Source organism: Oratosquilla oratoria, chromosome 23, assembly GCF_046742065.1.
Source record: "Oratosquilla oratoria isolate Oo_2021 chromosome 23, ASM4674206v1, whole genome shotgun sequence".
Taxonomy (NCBI): Eukaryota; Metazoa; Arthropoda; class Malacostraca; order Stomatopoda; family Squillidae; genus Oratosquilla; species Oratosquilla oratoria.
Window position 1 is genome coordinate 2,842,573 of NC_134799.1, and position 22,064 is coordinate 2,864,636.

A 22,064-nucleotide genomic window follows, 5' to 3' on the forward strand; every position below is an offset into this window, starting at 1 on the left:
TCCAACACGTGATCCAAGACCATGGTGAATCACACACACACACACAAACACACACACACACACACACAGGAGAGATCTGGAAAAAAATAGTTTTCCACACAGAGTAGTGGGTGTCTGGAACAAATTGGACGAAAAAATAATGTGTGCAAAAGACCATACAGAAATTGAATAACAAGCTAGATGCTGAGAGATACAAAGACGGGTCTATATGAGCATAGCTCACATAGGTAAACACACACACACACACACACACACACACACACACACACACACACACACACACACACACACACACACACACACACACAATGGCTCCCCTTCCCGTAAAATACAACTAGGTGAATACAACTGAAATACAAGAGGACACGGAAAGAAAATCAAGAAAGACAGCTATAGAAGAGATCTAAAAAAGAACAGCTTTCCTCGCAGAGTAATAGACATTTGGAACAAGTTAGATGAGAAAGTGGTGTGTGCAAAAACAATACATGAATTTAAAAACAGTTTAGATAAAATGAGATATGAAGACGGGACATCACGAGCATAGTTCCCCTTCCTGTGAAATACAACTAGGTAAACACACGCACACACACACACACACGCACGCACACACACACACACACACACACACACACACACACACACACACACACACACACAGAGGACTTAGTGGGATTTGTATTTAGGCTTCTAAGATGGACGGATGATTTCCTGAAATACCGTTACATGAAAACGGCAGTGAAGGACGAGATGGAGAGCGGTGATTGGCCGAGTCCCACAAGGTCGGTTCAAGCATCTGTGATGTTCTTGATGCACATAAATCACATTATGGAAGGTTCGAAAGTCACAATAACATGCTTCCATATGATGCAAAGATCATGAGAAGAATAAAAGATAAGGATGATTGCAATATGTCACACGAAGTAGTCATACAAGAAAGATGAATTCAATAAAAAAGTCGTACATTTTTATGAAATATATGTGAATTAATTAGAAATAGTTTAGTTGTATAAAAGAGAAGACAAAATATCAACAGAATTGTGGGTGAAACATGCAGTCTCTTGATGAAAATAAAATATTTTGTCAGTACATGAATGAGATGATGAAATAAAATATATATAACGTTTGATATGGACTTAAATGGAGTATGCAGCAGTTGTATGATTCCCAAATAAAGTGTAAGATATAAACGTGTGAAGAAGGATTAACAGGAATGGACATGCTACCATTGAAAGAAAAATGAAAAAGGCGAGTTGATAGTGTTCAGATATTTAGATCTTGTTCAGGTGAAGGAAGTAGATAGTACTGATGGAGATTTCTTGACTCGAGACAAAAGAAAATCGCAATGTCATGGATTCGCATTGAAAAAGACCACATATCAAAATTATGTCAACAGAGACAGTTTTCTACATAGTTGCGACAACTCGTGTGATAGTTTAGAAGTTGAAATAATTCAAACTAAGACCATAGCGAATTCAAAAATAGGTGTAATGCTTGAGGAAAAAGAAATAGGTTCCCACGAGTTGTATTGTTTTCCTATATATTGCAATTAGGTAAATGAGCACACGCATAGATACGTACATACACACACACACATCTACTCTCGACGGTGCAGTGGTATCGTTTGCAATCTCGATAGCAACGGTCCGTGTTCAATACCCTCCTACAACTGAAGTAATCTCATCATCGCTGCACTACGAGCAGGTACTCCAACTCTTGTGTGCAAGAAATTGTGTACGTGTGTGTGTGAGATCACAGCATTAACCATAGATCGGGCCATACACGAACTTTGAACTCTCATTGGATTGGTAATAGCTGCAGATCACGAATCCAGCACGTGATCCAAGATTGTGGCAAATCTCTCTCTCTCACACACACACACACACGGGGAGTTGGGGGTGTGTGTGTGTGCAAGGTCATAGCATTACCCATAGATCGGACCTACGAGCTCTGAGCTCTCTTCCAGGAGGGAAATAGCTGTCGATCACGAGTCTAACACGTGATCCAAAGACCAAGTGAATACACACACACACACACACATATATATATATATATATATATATGAATGAATGACAGCCAAAACAAAGAACCACTTTCAAGCACTTGTGTTTAATATTCGGTTGACTCTTGAGGTACAAATATACATGTTGAATACAGATCGTTTTCCTGGAAGATGGCATACTCGAGAGCCCTTTTTGTCGGCTGGCATTCAGGTAGTCGTAATTGTTATAGACTTTAATATATCCTAGCTATACCGCTGGTGGATATCTAATGAGATTACTCAACCCTTAGCGAATTCATTAGTTAGTCCTTGCTCAAGGGCAGGCAGGCGAACTGCTACCTGACTGTAATACAGTACTGGTAACCTTGACGTCACTCGATGACGAAGCTGCAGATAGGACAATCCGAACGAGTGCGCGCGTCATAATGGTCCTGACCGAGACGGCTCTCTAGATTTGGTCCCCACCAAAGAGAAAATATCCACGTGCTGTACTTTTATTCGTGACTTTTCCAGATCGAACAGTGTTGTGAGGTTGGCTTGGCTGATAATTAATCAAATTAATACATACAGAGATAGTTATCATGTTATTTGTGACTTACGATTGAAACTATTTGTGGCTTGTGATTGCATTTGTGTTGAAACTGTTGAGACGTCTTCATGACAAGTGTCGATAATAACGAAATTAGTGAGAGTAATGTTATGTGTCGGGTCAATGGCTAATGATATACCTATGATTCCATACAATAAATACTTGATTTTGTGAAATTACAAGACCCTTGTTAAACTTAGAAACAATATTATTAATTGCAGTTAGATTACATGTTCGGTGAACGCTATCAGATAGAAAATGTCAACAGTGAGAAATTGCACTGTCATGGGAATAAGAAAAAAAAAACGAAAGTGAATCTAACCAATTGAGGACAACTTAAAAAATGTGCCTCAAATTCCAGGAAAGTTCACTAATTTACTATGGTGGTGCGGCTGCTGGAAGACAAAATTATCCAACCGAGTGAATTATTCTGAAGGAACGGTATTTTTTTTCTTTTTCTTTTTTATGAAGGTCCTCGTAAGCCGCTTTAACTGGTCTTGTATCGATAAGATAAGAATTATCATCACTTTGATTAGTGAGCAATATCTGTATATTATCCACCCTATGGGTGAATTTTTTTTAGTTTTGAAAGGTGTCTCCATATTTTGTAATATTTCAATTGTCCTTAGTTTTAGTGGAGCTAAGTTAGGATCTAAAAAAAAAAAAAAAAAAAAAATAGTGGTCCACATTGAATGCTGTTCATACCAAAGAGCCAATATCACAAATTGTAATTTAGATGAGCATTGTTGTTCCATGCTCTGCAAAAACAAGCTCCCGAGAACAATATAAAGGGCAGTAACTGCATTTTTGAAGTACATGATAATACCCATAGATTATTGGTGATAGCGTATATCTCCACTTTGTTTGGAGTCGACATTGCTTTCTTCGAGCAGTGCAAGAAATAGGCACATGGCAGGAATTAATATCTCTATGTAATTTGGTTGCGGCTCATTGTCGAAGTATAGACAAGTTCCAGTGTAAGGCCGTTACGAATTGTACAAAGTACGCGTGCATCCATATAATCAGAAACGCAAGGTGGAGGAATTATCTGTTTGTTTTAAACCTTATAAATTCCTTCATTTCACTTACTGACGCTAAAAATTAGTTGGAAATGGTGGAGAAATTATCTGTGTTGTAAATCTTATAAATTCCTTGATTTCACTTACTAACACTACTTGTAAATGGTATGGGCACTGCAAAACAGCTGGCAGACATGGTTTTGACATGGTTATAAATTGCTTAACTTCACTTACGCTAAAAATCGGTTGAAAGGGGCCAAATAAGGGATTCAGATTACCTGAAGATGCTAGCAGATGCTTGAAACATTCTTGTTGGGCGATGGTTGTCAGAAAAATAACATGCTGTCAGAGCTATCTTAGAGAGATGTAACAGAGTATCTGTGTGATAAACCTAGCAAGTTTACGAAAGAAGCAATGAAAACATACAAATAACTAGATACAACTATTTCATGCGTGGTTCATATCCAAGACTGTTTTTCCCACGAAATATCTGCTGACAGCGAGTTTTGTTTCATCAAATCCGAAATGGGTATAAAAAAAATCTTTGGTTGATGGAATAATCACATCATTTAGATTACTTTCTCTAATTTGAAATGTTTGGGTTCCTGGTTCCTGTTTTTTTTTTTATGGAACAGATACATAAATTCCAAAGTTAATTTTTGTATTTCGTTATTGCATGAACTCATTTGCAGAAGAATTTGCAACAAAATTACTTCTTTGTCATGTCTATATACACCTCCTTCTTCTCTTTGGGTGCTAATTTTTAAGTACTGAAGTAATTTTGCTGCAAAACTAAGGAATTGATAAGGTTTACATCAGATCATTCTTCCACGTTGCTTCTCTGACTACATGGATACACGTACACTTTGTTTACATTTCGTAATGACGTCACACGGGAACCCGTGTATATATTTAGATTTATATTTTTGTCATATGATCCATAGGGAACAATGACGATTACCTGATTGCATTTGTCATGAAAGATAGTGGCATTAAGATACATCTTCATGTCTCCCATCTTCAAAATCTGTCAACCTTGAGGTGCAGCCCCGAAATTATCATGACTCATCAGAGTTCAGACGTCGGGTCGTTGTCGGCCATAATTTGAATGATGAGATAATATTCTTGTTCTTTATCAGTGTAATTATCAGTGTTCTTTATCAGTGTAATTATCTCGTTTAACAGGAAGCAGAGTGAGCCTGTACGGTCTAGGTGAGCAAACATCTAATGTCAAATAATCAAATGTACAGAACCTGGACTCTATTAATTTGGAGCCCATCCTGAAGTAGAATTCGACGACCTCTCGCGCAACTTACTGTAAAGTCCAAAAATAAATGAACCCCAAGATGTACTTTGTTTTCCCACGGATGCAGGCGATGGTCTGTACATTCCGCGGGTTTTCTTTTGGACGTCAGTTTTGGTCAACACAGGTGACGATTCCTCGGCCCACACCAAGTCTGTGGCCCATAGCCAAGCCTCACTTCTTCAAATCTCATTTGGCTCCGCAAAGACTTCAGCCGGAACGGCATCAACAACAGATTCTGGATCAGCAGGAAGAGGAGGAGGAAGAGGAGGAGGAGGACTTCAGTGAGTACTATCGTGAGGAGGTCAAGTGGGAGGAACAGGAGAACGACCCCAGGTCTCCTCCTCGACCGGCCAGCCAGATCCCTGGCCCAAAGTCTTTGCCCCTCGTCGGAAGCATGCCTTACATGCTTGCACACAAAGGTACGCAGTTCTTACAAACATCGGTTAGTGCGGTATGCGGCGAAAGTTAACAGATAGACATCCATGTACCAACCTTTTCCTCCTTATAAGGGGGTGAGGTAGACATATAGACAGGGAAACAGACATGCATCAAACGGAGACAGACATAAACTGCATACACCCGTTCTCGCGCGCGCCCATTTGGTACCTACCCGTTCGGAGCATACGCCAAGGGGCGCGTTACGTCACTCAAAGGACGGCGTCAGTCTCCACGGCCTTTCCGGGCAATATCTCATGCAGTCACCCCCCTTCCTTCCTACACCAAACAGTTTTCGAAAGGTTCGATCAATTTGCCCCATATAATGAAGACACGTTTATATTTGTCAATATTTCATAGATTCTACCCACAATTTTGCCGACGTGTTAGATGGTGAGTTAACCGCAACTAGCATTTCCCAAAAATTCTCTTCTTTCGTTTTTTTTTTTTTGTAACTTATTTTTCCATTGAGAAACTAGTTGATTATTATTTTTCATAGCTTTTATCCGTTTTTTTAACTTTTAATTTTTAGAATGATAGTTCCATCTCAGCTTTTGGCTCGATGCAAATGCATCGTCAAGATCTTGTGACACTCTATAGTCTTTATTTTTTATTCTTCATTTACGCCATCTGCAAGCTTGTTAAATATAGCTTGTGTGTGTGTGTGAGTTTGTGCATTTACCTAGATACACGTTGCCGCTTCTTATTCCAAAAAAACATTCCTACCTTTACAAATTTCTTTAGCGTTTTAGCTTTTCCTATATAATCTAAGTTATTCTAGGACTTAAGCCATCTGTACAGGAAACTATGTTTCTTGATACCATTCATATATGTAATATGTTTCAAATTGTCTCCGTGACCTCATGACCCTTTCCCACTATTCCTTTCGGTGATCTGAACACAGCGATGATGTCGACATGATCGCTGTGGAAAAAAGAGGAAAAAAGAGGAGGGGGAGATCTCCTCCTCCTCTTTTTTCCTTCAATGATGGCAACTTCTTCTAGCCTCTCCTCATGCGGTTCATCTGCAAAACTGGAAATCAATTTGGTCGTTACTCTTTGCATTTTCTCGATTTTGTTCATATCCTTAACTATGTGCGGACATTACACCAATACTGCATATTCTAATCTAGGGCGAGTTAGGCGTCATATGTTTTTTTTTTTTATCACTTCGTCAATGTAGTGGAAAGACATATATGTCAATAATATATACGTCTCGACCAGAATTTTGCTGAAGATGTCTTGTGGTTAATTTGTTGTTAATCACTTATTAAAGTATACTTGTTCACTTCATTAAGTTTGATTAATATTTCTTTATCCGATCATTTGCTGATTTAATTCCGCGGTAGGTTCAGTCAAGGACGAAAAGACCTTCTCCTTTATGCCGGTGTCACCTTATGTATTATCCGAAATCATCTGGTTATAGCCAAAATTTTCTATAACGACCACCATCTCCCCCTGGTTAAATTACTACCATAACCTAAAGACAGTGTGACACCATCCTAAGCAAAACGTCAGCCTCACCTCGCTCTTTCTTCCGGGCGCAGATTTTGATCCGCAGCGGATTTACCTGTACTGGCAAGCCGTGGCGAAGGAGTACGGGCCAATCTTCCGCAAGGACATGCCAGGCCATCCCAACCTGGTCTTCGTGACGCATCCTGACGACCTGGAGGTGATGCATCGCGCCACCCTCTACAACCCCGTCAGGCCCGGCATGACTTCCCTCAAGAAGATACGGCTCGAGTGCACGAGGGGCATCTTCAGAGGAAGAGGAGGCATCTTGTGCGAGTGCGTGGCTTTCAATTAGTTAGAGGGCAGGATAGATAAGATGGGGAGAGGGAGGGAGGGGGGATTTGGGGGTCTAGTGGAAGGAAAGAATGAAATGGAAGGAAGTAAGAGTTATGATAGATGTGGGGCAGACCACTTGCTCGGTTAGTTTATAGTCTTTTGGACTTTTTATATCTAAAGCCCATTTGTTTCCACTTTAGATTTAGCATTTATAGAAAATCGACGTTTTTTCACATATCGTTATTCGGCACATTACGACAAAGTTAGGCATTCCTTGTTTTCTTCAATGTTTTTTTTTTTTTTTTTTTTTTTTTTGTATTCTCCGTATATGCAGCCCTGGATTTATTGATGAGGAATTTGGGTATATTTTTAATGACGGTTTGAAATTAAAATGCCCAAGAATGACTTTAACTCTCGCATCAGATACATTTTTTTTTTATAGAATTCAGCCCACACCTCCTTATGATACAAAGAATATTTTAGTATTACCTTTCAGTAGAAATTTGGCTAAATTTCCTCGTTTTCTTAAAACATGGAATGTTAAAGTGGCGTTTAATAATTCAAATACATCTAAGAAATTACTCATTAAGAATTCGCCATTAATTAAATTCAAGTGGCTGTGTATACAAAATCCCTTGCAGAGATTGTGAAATGTTATTATTTATTTATTTATCTATCTTATTTATTTGTTTATTTATTTTTCTTTCTTTTACTAACGATGAAGGCAAGGCGAGGAGTGGAAGCGTGTCCGAAGCCGAGTACAGCGTCCGGTTTCCAACCTCCGAGTGGTTTCCCAGTATTTACCTCAGGTGGATGGAGTTGCTCTGGACTTCATTAATCGGTAAGCTTTTTTTTTTATGATTTATAGCGGCTTTTCAGTAAAGTGTGAAGTTCCAATGCTGAGGTTCCCGCCTAATTGATCCAAGAATGTCGACATCCTCCAACAAAGTTGGAAGTACAGTATTTAATCCAACTTGTTGGAAGGATGAAAGAAATAGATAGATAAATGAAAAATGAATATAACAACTTTCATCTCGAAGGTTTACATTGTCGACATATGAAAAACTATTTCGTCGCCGATAATTCAGCAGCTTCTATGAGAGACATTTATATCTATGAAATTATCACTGTCATTAAGCGTATATCTACTGAAATTTAAAGAAAACATTTTACAAGCAATAATTTCGTGTGGTAATAATTTCTATAATGAAAAAAAAAAAATAGCTCGTATTTAGCAATTTGTCAGCGAGAGCAAGATAAATTTTCCAACTACGTGTTTTTCACACTCAGTTGCCGTGCACAGAACTACGAGATTGCAAAATAGAAAAACAAAACAAAAACAAAATCAAATTGTTGGGAAGGCGCATCAGCTTGGTAGAGCCACGGGCCCATAAACATAACGTGGCTGTTTCAAATTTCTGTGGCTCGAAGTTCTCTTGTGACGACGAACCTGTCGGGAGTACAGTAAACTTCATGGTGTATGATTTGATAATTTTTTTGACAGACGTATGTTGGATTCGAACCCACTGTTTTCGGCCACCCGTAAAATTACCTCCATAGAGATTTAACCCGCGATACCATGGTCTTTACTGATTTACTCCCAATCTACTCAAGCGGATACGCGATATCGAGTGTGTTTTGTTGAAAAATGCATTTTTTCATGATGTAGAACAGTTCTTTCGTGTTTTGGGTCAGTCACGAGGACCAAAAGCACCCCGATGTATGGAATGATATTTTCTCTCTACCTCGACGCAGGATCGAAACCATCAAGAACGACGATGGCGAAGTACCAGAAGACTTCTTGACCGAACTCTACAAGTGGTCACTGGAAGGTCAGTCTTGAGTCGTTTGATGAAAGAGAGAGAGGGAGAGAGTGTGAAGAAATATTTCCATTATCTTTATTACCATTAATATCAATGATTATTACACTACTGTCACCAGCTCTTAGCGTGATCGTGCTGAATCGCCGCTTGGGGCTTCTGCAGGACTCGAACTCGGGCACGGACGCGACAAACTTCCCGGAGGATTCACATCCTCTGCGGCTGGTTGGCCTCGTCCAACAGCTCCTGGAGGCGCTGCACCAGACCGAGAACGTGAAGCTCTGGAAGTACTTCGAGACTCCCTCTATACGGAGACTTCGGGAAGCTCACGATGCCTTCGTTGAGTAAGTTGAGTGGGACTTTTAGAACAGCGTTTCTCAACCTTTTTACCTTTGCGTAACCTCTAAAATAAATTGCATGTCTCAAGAAACCCCTGCGCAAAAAAAGTACCATATCTTTCTCATTTTATTTTCATCGTAACAATAGGTTAGATAGGATGACGTCTATATTACATTATTACAATAACCAAGAATATGTTGTGCGTGTTTAATCATATTACGTATATGAAATTAAATAAAAGAAAAAATCAAAAGTGCATTAGCTTATCCCACCGGGCTATTTTTCATCTGACAAATGGAGCAGATTTACAACCTGCTTATAATCACCCCCACATGCTCTTCGTACGCTGGAATGCTGAAGGGAGATTGTTTTCCTCCAGCAAATCGAATGACATTCTGTGTAGATTGTCGAGAAAAGAAAATAGTTTGCTGTAGTGATTATACGCCGGAAAAAAAAAGTTCTGGAGGTGGACTGAACCGCCGATTAATTGGAGGTTGGAGAGAAAATAGCCCAGTCTGATAACGCCTTTCGTTCCTTCGACATTGGCTACCTGACTTCCCCGGTGGGGAACATTCTATCTCTATCTTCCTTTGAAATCTCTGTATTAGGTTTCAGTATTCACCATCAGTTTTGGCTCTCCTCGTTTAATGATGTTTAAGGTAGACTAGCCTTACACTTTTGTACCCTAAGTGATCTTGACCGTCTTGGAGAGAGAGAGAGAGAAAAATCAGCATTTTTGAACATCTTGGAGAGCCCAGCATTCTAGATATCTTCCCCACTGCTCATCTTTGTACTTATTCTGTCACACACGCACGCGCGCGCACACACACACACACACTCACTCTCTCTCGTGGTGCAGTTGGTAGAGTTCCCGGCCGCCACTACGGAGGTCCAGTATCGCTGCGCTGCGGGTTGTTACTCCAACTCTCGTGGGCGGAGATTTGGATGTGTGTGTGCGTGTCAGTTGACCGCATTACCCATAGATCGGTTATATACGAGCTCTGAGCTCTCTTTCGGAAGGGAAATAGCTGTCGATCACGAGTCCAACACTTGATCCAGACAATGATGAATCTCACACACACACACACATACACTATTACACACACACACACACACACGTACATTCGGATCTAATATATGGCACCTCCCTCTTTCCATTACATCCCATCCTGAGTGTGTTCCACTGATTTGAGGTGATCTAATTTTCTTCAGACCCCGAAATCCACGAAAACTACTTTCAGAATGGCCCTGCAGGCGATCGCCGAAACCAGGATGGCCATGCAGGAAGAGGAACCTGGCAGGTTTGACAACAGTGGCCACGAGAACATTTCTAACACTGGCGACCGTCATCGACCCCCTAATTTACTACGAATACTGTTAGACACTCCTGGACTTTCCCAGGAAGATGTGACGACTTTCCTCATCGACCTCATCGCCACCGGGATAGACACAGTAAGTCACATTCCATGTAACGCATAAGTGGTGGAGTTCCCCTTAGCAAAATTAGATCGCGTGGTAACAGGCAACATACTGTATGTGTGTGTGTAATAATAATAATAATAATAATAATAATAATGATAATAATGGTAATAATAATAATAATAATGATGATAATATAATAATAATAATAATAATAATGATAATAATAATAATAATAATAATAATGATAATAAACGGTTTATTGAGAACATGGCAGCCGAAGGCTGAAAATACACATATTAAGGTGTGTGTGTGCGTGCGTGCGTGCGTGCGTGTGTGTGTTTACTCCAGCCTTAATCGCCCACTGCAGGCCCGGCCTATCCTCTGAGGGATGATACAGCCTCTGTATCTCACCACGGCGGCTTGATACGGGTTGGTAAGGTTGTATGTGTGGTGAAAAGCACATGTCGTTGGTGTGATGGAATGGACGTGGTTGCGAATGAAGTCTGAAAATCAGTGTAATCAGCTCGACCATACTGATTAGGTGGTAGCATATATATGCGACACTGATCTACCGCACCTCTAATGTCCTCCGTTGTGGAGAGGGGTTAGAAAGCCATGAAAGTTGTTTGCACATACCGGGGATCGAACCCAGACCTATTAATTGTCAACTCGAGAAAGACGTCAAGAAGAATAGAAAGGGGTTAACCTTTTAGCAACGAATGTTTACCTCGATGGAATAATATTCAATACTGACAGCCGAGAATTCAACACCGCATCCGTGTCACGTTAGATTTCGAAAATCGTCCTAGTCTCTTACATACAATGACGCCTACGTAGGTACCACGAGACGCGAGTGGGTATATCAGGATATCGGCGTCGTGATTATATTTATTTTGTAGTTAACCCACTAAATTTTGACGCAGCCCGAAGGGATTTCTCCCCGTCCTCTCCTTATATGCAAGGGGGGCGGAGAGGGGGGGGGTCGCCGATTAAATGAAGCGGCCTTGCTGTGGATGTGCTGTGTCTTGCGACACTGCTTCTGACCCAGGGCGGTGGGCAGGGTGCAGGGATGACCCGTCATCCAGGAGGTGCTCAGATGAGAGGGAGGGTGGGAGGGGTGTGGAGTGTATTCGGCGATGAAATGGGTGGGAGTGTTTTTATGCCTTTCCCTTTTTGGCTACCTCCCTTGGAAGGGGGAAAAAGCCTTGGTATATGTATGTATGTAGTTAACCCACTGACCCCCGAATTCAGTAAACTGGCTTGATCACGTTTTGTATGTTTATTATTACTTAGTGAAAGAGAATGAATAGTAGAGCAGTGACTATATTTTATAACGCGAGTATTTTGATGCATCAATCATCGTACATTAGGCGTCCGATGCTGTGCGCGAGAATTTGACTCGTTCTGAAGAGGCTAGATTCATCTGTAGCCGTTCAAAGGTTGGGGTTATGAAAACTTGATCAATTTGCGTTTTTTTGTTTTTTTTTGTTTACCAATGTTAAAACTAGAATTATTTTGGGTTCAGAGGCCTCGGGAGAATCTCGTTAGTCATGGGTCAATCCAGTAGTTTCTGTTTCTTTTCATTCATTCCAGTTCTCATTGTCTTTCGTATTTCTTAGAAATTATACTATTCCTAATTTCCTTGCCATACATTACTCTACAATTGTTCCTGAACTGTTTTTGCCATATTAAAGGTCAGATATCAACAGATATACCATTCACTAAAAATAATCGAAAAAGTACTTTTTAAAAGCATACAAATAAAGTTTTTACCTATTACAGAAGAATTTATTCAGAAAATTCACTTTTAATTGCGCCTCGCATACCACTTTTCCGAAGTCTAGATATTCAGAATAACAATATTGTTTGTTTGGCAACTGTGACGTCACGAACGCGGAATTCCCCGAACCTTTCCCGAAGCGCACGGGCGGAATGTTTCGAATAGCAGACGACGCAATGAAATGAAGACAAAACTGTTTTTTGCCAAATTTGATAAGATGTAGATGGTGGAATTATATAGAATACTGTCAGTATGTTTTTTTTATGTACATTAAACTGTAAATACAAAAAGTTATGGAAGTCTTGATATCTGACCTTTATAGGTCAGATATCAAGACTACCATAACAAATTTAGTAGTAGACTGGGAACACTCCACCAGTTATGCAGTCAACTAATGGAATTAACTTGCTGCAAATTCAGCCATACTTAGTGCCTGAAGCTTAGATGAATGACAAAACAGTATTTTGTGTTGCCTTTCACTAAAATCTAATTGGTTATCTATTGACTTATTGGTACATTTTGTTTTTGTAAGGGGTCTCCTTTCGACATGTTATTCCACTGTAATATATTGTGTCTCTGTCTTGCCCAGACAGCTCACTCTATGGCGAACACGCTGTATATGCTTGCAAGAAACCCGGAGGCCCAGCGTCGCCTACAACAGGAAGTCGATCAGGCGGTACACTGCACGTCGTCGCTGGCGGACGCGACACGGGTACCCAAACTCCAACCACAGCAGTTGGCGTCCTTGCCGTATTTACGCGCTGTTCTCAAAGAAACTTTAAGGTAAATAAAAGAAAGTCACTATTATCATTTCTGGATCATGTTGAGCTTTAAAATAAATATTTTCTTACGCATTGCCGTGTGTTAAAAGAAACAATGGGAACAAAGTCAGGTTTTCGTAATAAGCTGCTGAAACAAGCGAGTATGACTGGCTTGGCACGGTTTGATTTCGTTCTGCTGGATTCTATTGCTTCTCACTTAGTCTCATTTTTTGACAAGTAGTTTGTGTAAAAATTATGTTCTTCCAGTCTATTAGATATTAATAGCGAATGACTAATTCTGTGTAATTTTGTATATTTTCTGTGTTGCATTGTGAACGTGATTCTTTATCCACAACATCTATAGCATCGATGGGAGAACAGGTCTAGACAACCCCAAGTATTCCATCATGTGCAAAAACTGTTGATAGCCGCCACCTGATCACAGTCGTTACTGAAACAAATTGAGATGGCCGTTGGCCATGCGACCATGAATAGTAGCGAGTCAACATATATAAGCGATTCAAGGATAGACGCTGCCGTCGTCTTGAATTCAGTTGCAGCTAGATCAACCTGGACCAGCCATCTTTAATTAACTGGTCAGCTACCATATCACAGGCATCTTGCAGATAAAAAAAAAATCAGCTCAGCTGCAATCCAGACATCACGGGGGCGTCTCTGCAAGGCTGACTAATCCAGCTAGTCCACCATCGTAATCGACATGACGTCACACCCAGTTCCACCCAATGACACCTCTCTAGAGACAAAGGTCACTGTAAGAGGCCGGTAGTTGTACGAATGGAAATGAGCTAGGGAAACACTAGGGCATTAGAATGCTGACTCAACAATTCAGACTCGACGCCTGCTCGCCTGCTGTTTGATAACATTGAGGTGACGTTATGTCTATGTAAACACCAACGGAGGTGACTGTTTTATAATCGATGATGTAATCAAAACTCTGTAAGCGCAGGTTAGCTTCGTTTGACTAATGCTGAGGTAAACGATATTGCTAGTGGCATTGCAATGGCTTTCCGGATTGGTGCAAGGTGGAGAAGGAGAAAAAAACTATTGGTGCATGAATTCAAAGTCACGCCCATAAGGAGTGACATTCATTTGAGAAGTCATAGGAGATTGGATTAGAAAAATTAGTGACGTCAGACGAAGGTAGCTTAGCGTAGGATACGGGGATCTAGAGAGACGATGTGGGAGACGAGAGAAAGAGATCCTGAGTGTAACAAGACTGTGAAATTACAGTGAAAGAAGAAAGAAAATTCACCACCCTTTTATTAACCCAAAGGACGAGAACTAGGCACGGGCCTATTGAAATTAGAAAATAGTGAGACTACAGGAAATACAAGGCATTGGGCCTACTGCTTAAGAGGAACTCAAGTTCAAGTTCCTCTTAAGCATTTAGTGAAACTCACGTAACGAAGGCAAGGGGCCTCGAGACGAGTGGTATTACAAGTCAAATATAAGTGTAATGGTCGAAGACCGACAGTGGTGGTGACAGTGGTGACAAGGGGTGGTGAAAGTCACCTATTTCAGTGAGGCACTCAAAATAGGCGCCACCAAAGCTATTCCTAGCACCTATTTTATCTAGAGACGCTCCGACGCTTGGTACGCCATCAAGATCACAAATAATGAGGTGAACCATCAACTAGAACAGCTCAAATATGTCAACAATTCAGTGAATTGGACCCTGCTGATCGATGCCATCAACCTTTATCGTCGTGGTGCTTGGGACACGGACTGAATGAGGTGTGGACATCTGTCAAACCGGCACTGCTCCCAGGCCTCCAAAACCTCTGTGAGCAAAGCCAACGAACTCAGCAAATACTTCTCCAGCCGTTGTGACGCAAGCCCGCCAGCGTTTACAGACCTTGTCCGCTTCCCGTAGATGCAAGATTGAACAAGTCATAAACTACGTAAGAAGCAGCATGGTTACAACGAAGACAAATCCTCACGAGATAAAATGACACCTAAGGTTCAGTTTAACCTATTTCTCCCAGTGCCCTGATCTCAAACATTTGTATTTAATGATGTGTTCTGTACATTTACTTTATTCTCGTATACCTGAAGATGGTTGTACTAGTTAACCGAAAGCTTGTATTCTTTGTAATGTTTCTTCTTCGAAACCTCGTATTTAACCTTCCTACGATTTTCAAACACTATTCGTAAAATTGAGAAAATTGATAAGAGGTTAGTGAATACAGATTTAGCTGTTTTTCAACCAAGGAACAGTATAATTTAATTTTATATGTGCGTGCATATATATATATTATGCGATAATGATAATGATAGTAATAACAACAATAATATTTGTCTTACGTAGGATGCTGCCTCCCGGCGTGGGGACGACACGCAGGCTTGAGAAGGACACTGTTATCTGCAACTTCTTGGTTCCACGCGGAGTAAGTTGTTGAGGAGGGTCATGCTCCTTGGTAATATAATTATTTCCCCTCAGCTCAGCGGCTTTGTTAATTTCTAACAACTAATGTCAGTGTGTGTGTGTGTGTGTGTATACACACACACACACACACACACACACACACACACACGCACACTATATATATATATATATATATATATATATATATATATATATATATATATATATATATATATATATATTAATAAAGAGATAGCACAATTTATGGATTGTGTAGAAGGTAAAATAATTTCGAGTTGAATCTATTGAGGAATAAGACCAAGAACGGGAAAGTTAAATCTTAGTTTCAAAGTGCACACACATACAAATTGGACGAAATAACAATATGTGCAACAATCATACAAGGATTTAAGAACAAATTAGATGCTGAAAGATACAAAGACGGGTTACTACGAGCATAGCTCCCTTCCCGTATAATACAACTAGGTAAATACACGTATATATACAATATTTTTAAACAATATTTCATCAGTGGCAGGTAGTGGCCCCATCGATGTTATTGTTCCGGAATGAGGATATCTTCCCGCGAGCTAACGAGTTCCTCCCGGAAAGGTGGCTGAAGGAGAAAAAGGATTCAAGATCTGGGACTCCAGAAGAAGAGGAAGATGTCGCTGGCGACAGTGGAACAACCTCGGTGGCCCCCAGGCATAAATTCGCATCTTTGCCTTTTTCGTACGGCCCGCGGATGTGTATCGGTCGCAGGATAGCTGAGCAAGAGATGTATGCACTTCTCGTTCGGGTGAGTGGTCTACGAAGTCCTCTCAGTTTCCGGCGTGGGCCCGAGCGACTACTTTTGCCAAGGGTTCTGTAAGCTCACTCCCCACATACACACTAATTTCTCGGCGATGAATGACCCTTTGAAATCCTTGCACACTGTTTTCTTATCTTTCTTACCACATGCCAGGTAGATTTAGATCGTACTAAGACACCACTTATCTGTTTCCAGCTTGCACGGTCGTCATACATTTGGTCTCTTATTTGTTTCATCTCAAGATCTCTTGCCTTCAATCCATCATACACTACTTCCATTCTTCATCGGCTTCCACTGCAGGTATTTTCTTGGTAGTCGGTCTTCCTCTATCCTTTTACGTATCTATACCAGCTCATTTTTTAAACCTTTCATTTCCTCCTACAGTGATGTAATCCCAAGTTCCCAATATTACACAACACTTCTAACACATTTTGTTAGTAGTATATCTAATATTATTAATTTATTAATTATACTAGATGTCATTTTGTTTCAAGTTTATTAGTTATTCTGTTAACTCCATACATTTTCTATTTGCAGAATTATTTACTTGGAACTCATATTGGCCGCTCTAACAGTCATTATTTTACATGACCATCAATATATTGTGATACAGCATCTTAATTAAGCTTTCGAAAATCGTGGGTGAACATATTTTTTTCATAAGAAAATTATTTTTTCGTCTGATTTAAATGTTAGGAACTGAGCTTATAATACTGCAAAACAGCAAATTATTCAATACAAACAATAAAGAACCACAAAACTGTGTACTATAATTTCAACCATGTACTCATAACGTCATGTCCACATTTCTCATTTTTCAACATTGATGCTCTATTTCACATAAATTAAATAGGATGAAGATAACCAGAATAAAATATGTAATTAAAATACTTTATCAAAATATGTAAGGCCATTGTAAGACCCTCTCAGTGAAGAAAAGATTGATCGATTTTTTTTTTTTTTTTTTTTTTTCATCTATGTAGTGAATGTATCTGGGGCATGTGGATTCTGTTACCAGGCCAACTCTGTGCTATTTTTTAGTGTTGGATGATGATGACCTGGGGGTAGGTGGATTAGTATTATCATTGTTATTTTTTTTTTGGGGGGGGGGGATCTGTTGGGTACCTACGTCGGTGGGTATAAATTGTAGTACTTTATTTGTTGGTTTTGAGAGTAATGTTTGTTTATCTATCTATCTGTGTGTGTGTGTGTATGTGTCTGTGTGCTTCTATTAAGTGGAGTTGTGGGATGCTGTGCTAAGGGCAGGTTATGGTAGATACAAAATATAACATGTGTCTTGTAGGTTGTGGTTGTAATATCTGATGTGATGGTTAAGCAACACCTGGTAGAGAATGGGCCAGATTGCCGTTTTCATTCTTTAAACACTCATCTTACAGCTGCCCAGCATAATCATGTATACACTGATGTTAGCAGTAGTGCCTATAACATTTAATGTTACTTTTTTCTTTTTTACAGATATTTCAACATTACCATGTCGATTATAAGTATGAGGACATCTACCTAATCAACAAGCTGGGCTATGCCCCATCACATCCTCTCCGCTTCCAATTCACAAGGAGAGAAGTTAATCTTCATGAATAGTTCAAAGTACTTTGTATTAGGTATAATGCATTCTTCTAGTTGTATCTTATCTAGAGCTTGATGTTTTCTTGTGCAACATATGAAAATAAAAGGTTTTTCCTTACTCATATCATGCTAAGGAGGAAACCTACAGGCACTCTATAACTACACATTAATATTTCAGGTTTCTCTAGGTCTGCATTAACTACGCCAGCATCAAGAGCATGAATCATAATTATTACAGTAATGATTGATTTGGTTTAACATTGCAACACTCCCTCTATCAGGAGGCTAGGATGGTGGCCCTTGCAGAGGACTTTATAACATGGAATTTAACAAACCATGCCCTTGGTACAACTTGCTGACAGAAAGGTTCAAAATGCCATCACCTTGACTTCTGCTGCAAATAGCAAAGCTCTCACCTGTTTGGCCAGCAAGCATCCACTACAGTAATACAGTATTTTTATCAACACCATGGAGTAATGAATATCCAGTGTGTGTGTGTGTGTGTGTGTTTTAAATTTTCTACTTACAAGCCTTATAGTGTGGTACTGTACTGTGAAGAGCACCTGTATTGTGGCATAGCCCAAGTAAATGTGTAGGTTCTAGCATTTGGAGCTTGAGGGAGTAGCTTGACATCAATAGTCAATTTTGCTCTGTACAGATTTCATACAATAGTGACCCTGGGAAAGGTGAAATAAGGGACTTGTGACATACAGGGCCACTGTATCCTACCATTACTAACCATTATGATAGGTCACACGCCATGACACATAATCCACATATGTACAAGAAGGTACTAGCCTGAGCAATCTTGATGACCTCACATTTCCTAATTATAAATGCCTGAGTCAGATAACGCAACACATCACATCATTGTGCCATCATCCAGCAAGGATTACCGACAAGCACCTAATGTCACCACACCTTTCCTTATACCTACTAAGCTACATTATTGTAACTCCAATAAATACTAGCCACATCCACAAAAAACACTAGACCCATTACAATGGAACTATCACATATATTATCACAGACACATTTCCTATATGACAACCTACACCAAACATGCTTACCCAAGCTTAACCCCCTTTATAACAAGGCAACTGCATTCGCCAAAGGAGCAAGGGAAGACACTCTCCCTAGACTCACCAGGGGAGATTATATCCCCAAGCTGTAAACCCAGACCTTAGCCAAATAAATCAAGAAAACTGAAGAAGGTTTATCTGACCCTGCTAAGCTCATTGTGTAGCCCCAATCTTTTTAATGGCTACAGCTCCTCAAATTCCTAAATAGAACTATGTGGGGTGCCCTGAATAATTCCAGTTTACCATACATATTTTGAAGCAATCAAATCACACTGGAGGAATGTAAGACCAACCTGTCAAGATAAGACCTTAACATCAATACAGTAATTTTGACAAAAGAAAACAATGGTACTAGACAAATGCCAGGAAGTGATGTTCATTAGAAATTGTCTCCTGGCCATAATTATTAAACTAAATATGTATAGTGGATTGGAATTATACAGGGTATCCCAAGATGGTGGAATGGGGGGTGAGGTAGTATGTGTGAGCAAAATTTGATGCAGCCTGAAGGGATTTCTCCCCGTCTTCTCCTTTTATGCATGGGGGGACGGAGAGGGGGTGTCGCCAATTTAATGAAGCGGCCTTGCTGTGGATGTGCTGTGTCTTGCGACACTGCTTCTGACCCAGGGCAGTGGACAAGGTGCAGGGATGACCTGTCATCCAGGAGGTGCTAAGATGAGAGGGAGGGTGGAGGGGTGTGGAGTGTATTCAGGGATGGAATGGGTGGGAAAGATTTTATGCCTTTTCCTTTTTGGCTACCTCCCTTGTAAGGGGGAAAAAGCCTTGGTATATGTATGTATCCCAAGATGGAATTAAAGTGTTCCTGTGCATCTTAAATCCTTGAACAGTCTAAGAATCACTAGTGTAAAATCTACCCATACCTGACAATGCCTAAAGTATAGGCAAAACATCAAGAGTGATGCATTTTTACTTCACCATGGATTCTTTCGGTAATATTGTTTTTTTCTCCCCATATAGAAGTTGGCCAGGAAATTAAAGAATCTTGGGAAAAAATTACAAAAGCAGTTTACCGTTACTTAATGAGAAATAACTCCAAGAAAAACTGTTCTCCAAATTATACAGACCAATCACACTTGTACCCACAATATCTTAGCTGATAGGAAGGCTTTATACCTGTATACCCTTTCAAGGAAGATAGCAAAGTCAAAGGCACATACCCACTCTCATCTTAGTTCCTCATGAATGAAGGGTCAACCCTGTCTCCTGCCCACCACCCAGGTCGGAAGCAGTGCAGCAAGACATGGCACATCCACAACAAGGCCACTTCATCTAATGGTGACCCCACCTCTGTTCTCTCAATCAGAAATTAAGGATTGGGAGAAATCCCTTTGGAATTCATCAAAATATCATCCACACACAACCACTCGCTACCTTGACATAGAAAGAGATGAGAAAATCCCTTTGGGTTGCATCAAAATATTATCCATATACAGCCATTCACCACTCGCCCCTATCCCTTGCCTTCTCCCTTCCTTGATCAACAGACATTCCCCTCTGGTTGCCACAAAAATAAAAACTGAAATACCTATCCCCCCACTCATCATATATATGTATAAAAGCAAGCAAACGTGCCCTGCCAGAAGGAACAGTTATGGTATCCATTGATATAAACAAGGCTTTTGACAAGGTCCATAGACATGTACTACCCAAAAAGATCAAAAGGCCAGTCATTCATAAAAAGAAATTATCAAACCTCATACTGAGAGAGGTGCAGAGTAACCCATAACAACCAAATCTCAGGAATAAAAAGACTAGGATGGAGTCCCTCAGGGTGCAGCACTGTCACCATTATTGTTCAATATCTTTATGAAAGATCTCCCAACCCCAGAATCAGAATTAAACAACAATGTACTCTCACATGCAAATGACCTATCATTGTACATACTTACATATACCACTTTTTCTCCCCTTATAAGGGAGGTAGCAAAAAACACTCACTCATTCCATCCCTAACATACTCCACTCCCCTCCACCTTGGCACCTGGATGATGGGTCACTCCTGCATCTCGCCCACTGCCCTGGGTCAGAAGCAGTGTTGCAAGACAGCACATTCACAGCAAGGCCGCTTCATTAAATCGGTGACCCCAGCCCTCTGTCCCCTCATGCAGAAAAGAAGATGGGGAGAAATCCCTTTGGGCTGCGTCAATTTATTTCTCACATATACTCCCTCAATCCACTCATCCCCTATCCCCTGCCTTCTCCCTTCCCTGCTCAACAGACATTCCTCTCTTACTCAAAGCCCTTTTCACCCAAAGAAAATAAACCCACTAAAATACATTATGAGCTATGATTTTGGACAATAGAAACCAACAATTACCTTCAAACACTTCACAAGAACCACCCTTTAGTACACTTCCATAGCATAGTTCTCAACAATCTACAAGATGAACACAAACAACTTGTGAACATTACAGACTGGAGCTTTGAAAGTAACAATATGTTGCACCAAAACCACCCCAATTAGACACTTGCACAATGAAACAAATCCTTCCCATAGAACACCATGTAAAAAAGACGGGCACCATTCTATACCAGAAACAATACAGAATAGGCCTGGCTACTGATTCAAGCTGTCCCAGATGTAGCCACAGCACAGAAGATGCAAAACATCCCATACTATAATCCCCAGACAACAAAATATTTCTTCCCAGAGTGATTTATGGTCCTACGGATAGAGTGCAGGGATGACCCGTCATCTAGGAGGTGCTAAGATGGGAGGGAGGGTGGAGGGGTGTGGATTGTTTTCGGGGATGGAATGGGTGGGAATGATTTTTGTGCCTTTTCCTTTTTGGCTACCTCCCTGGTAAGGGAAAAAGCCTTGGTATATGTATGTATGTACAGTCTGTTGGCAGTTACTCAGGGGCCACAGGTCCTCTGTAAAAGAAACAAGGGACAAGAGGTCGACTGTAAAATTCATTGG

At 40.4% G+C, this 22,064-nt stretch overlaps 1 protein-coding gene across 2 annotated transcripts; it reads left to right on the forward strand.

Moving 5' to 3' along the window:
- Positions 1–2,387: 2,387 nt before the first annotated feature.
- LOC143037875 (putative cytochrome P450 301a1, mitochondrial) lies at positions 2,388–21,966 on the forward strand. 2 transcript variants are annotated; one of them, XM_076206483.1, is made up of 12 exons: positions 2,388–2,530; positions 4,793–5,332; positions 6,895–7,135; positions 7,860–7,976; positions 8,891–8,967; positions 9,077–9,299; positions 10,536–10,746; positions 13,086–13,279; positions 15,587–15,665; positions 16,176–16,442; positions 17,931–18,076; positions 18,220–21,966. In XM_076206483.1, the coding sequence occupies exons 2-11, from the start codon at positions 4,942–4,944 to the stop codon at positions 18,054–18,056; spliced, it is 1,926 nt and encodes a 641-aa protein (XP_076062598.1). In that variant the 5' UTR covers positions 2,388–2,530; positions 4,793–4,941; the 3' UTR covers positions 18,057–18,076; positions 18,220–21,966. The 2 variants fall into 2 exon arrangements, with proteins under 2 accessions (XP_076062598.1, XP_076062599.1); XM_076206484.1 differs by having other exon boundaries at positions 2,402–2,482.
- Positions 21,967–22,064: the final 98 nt, after the last annotated feature.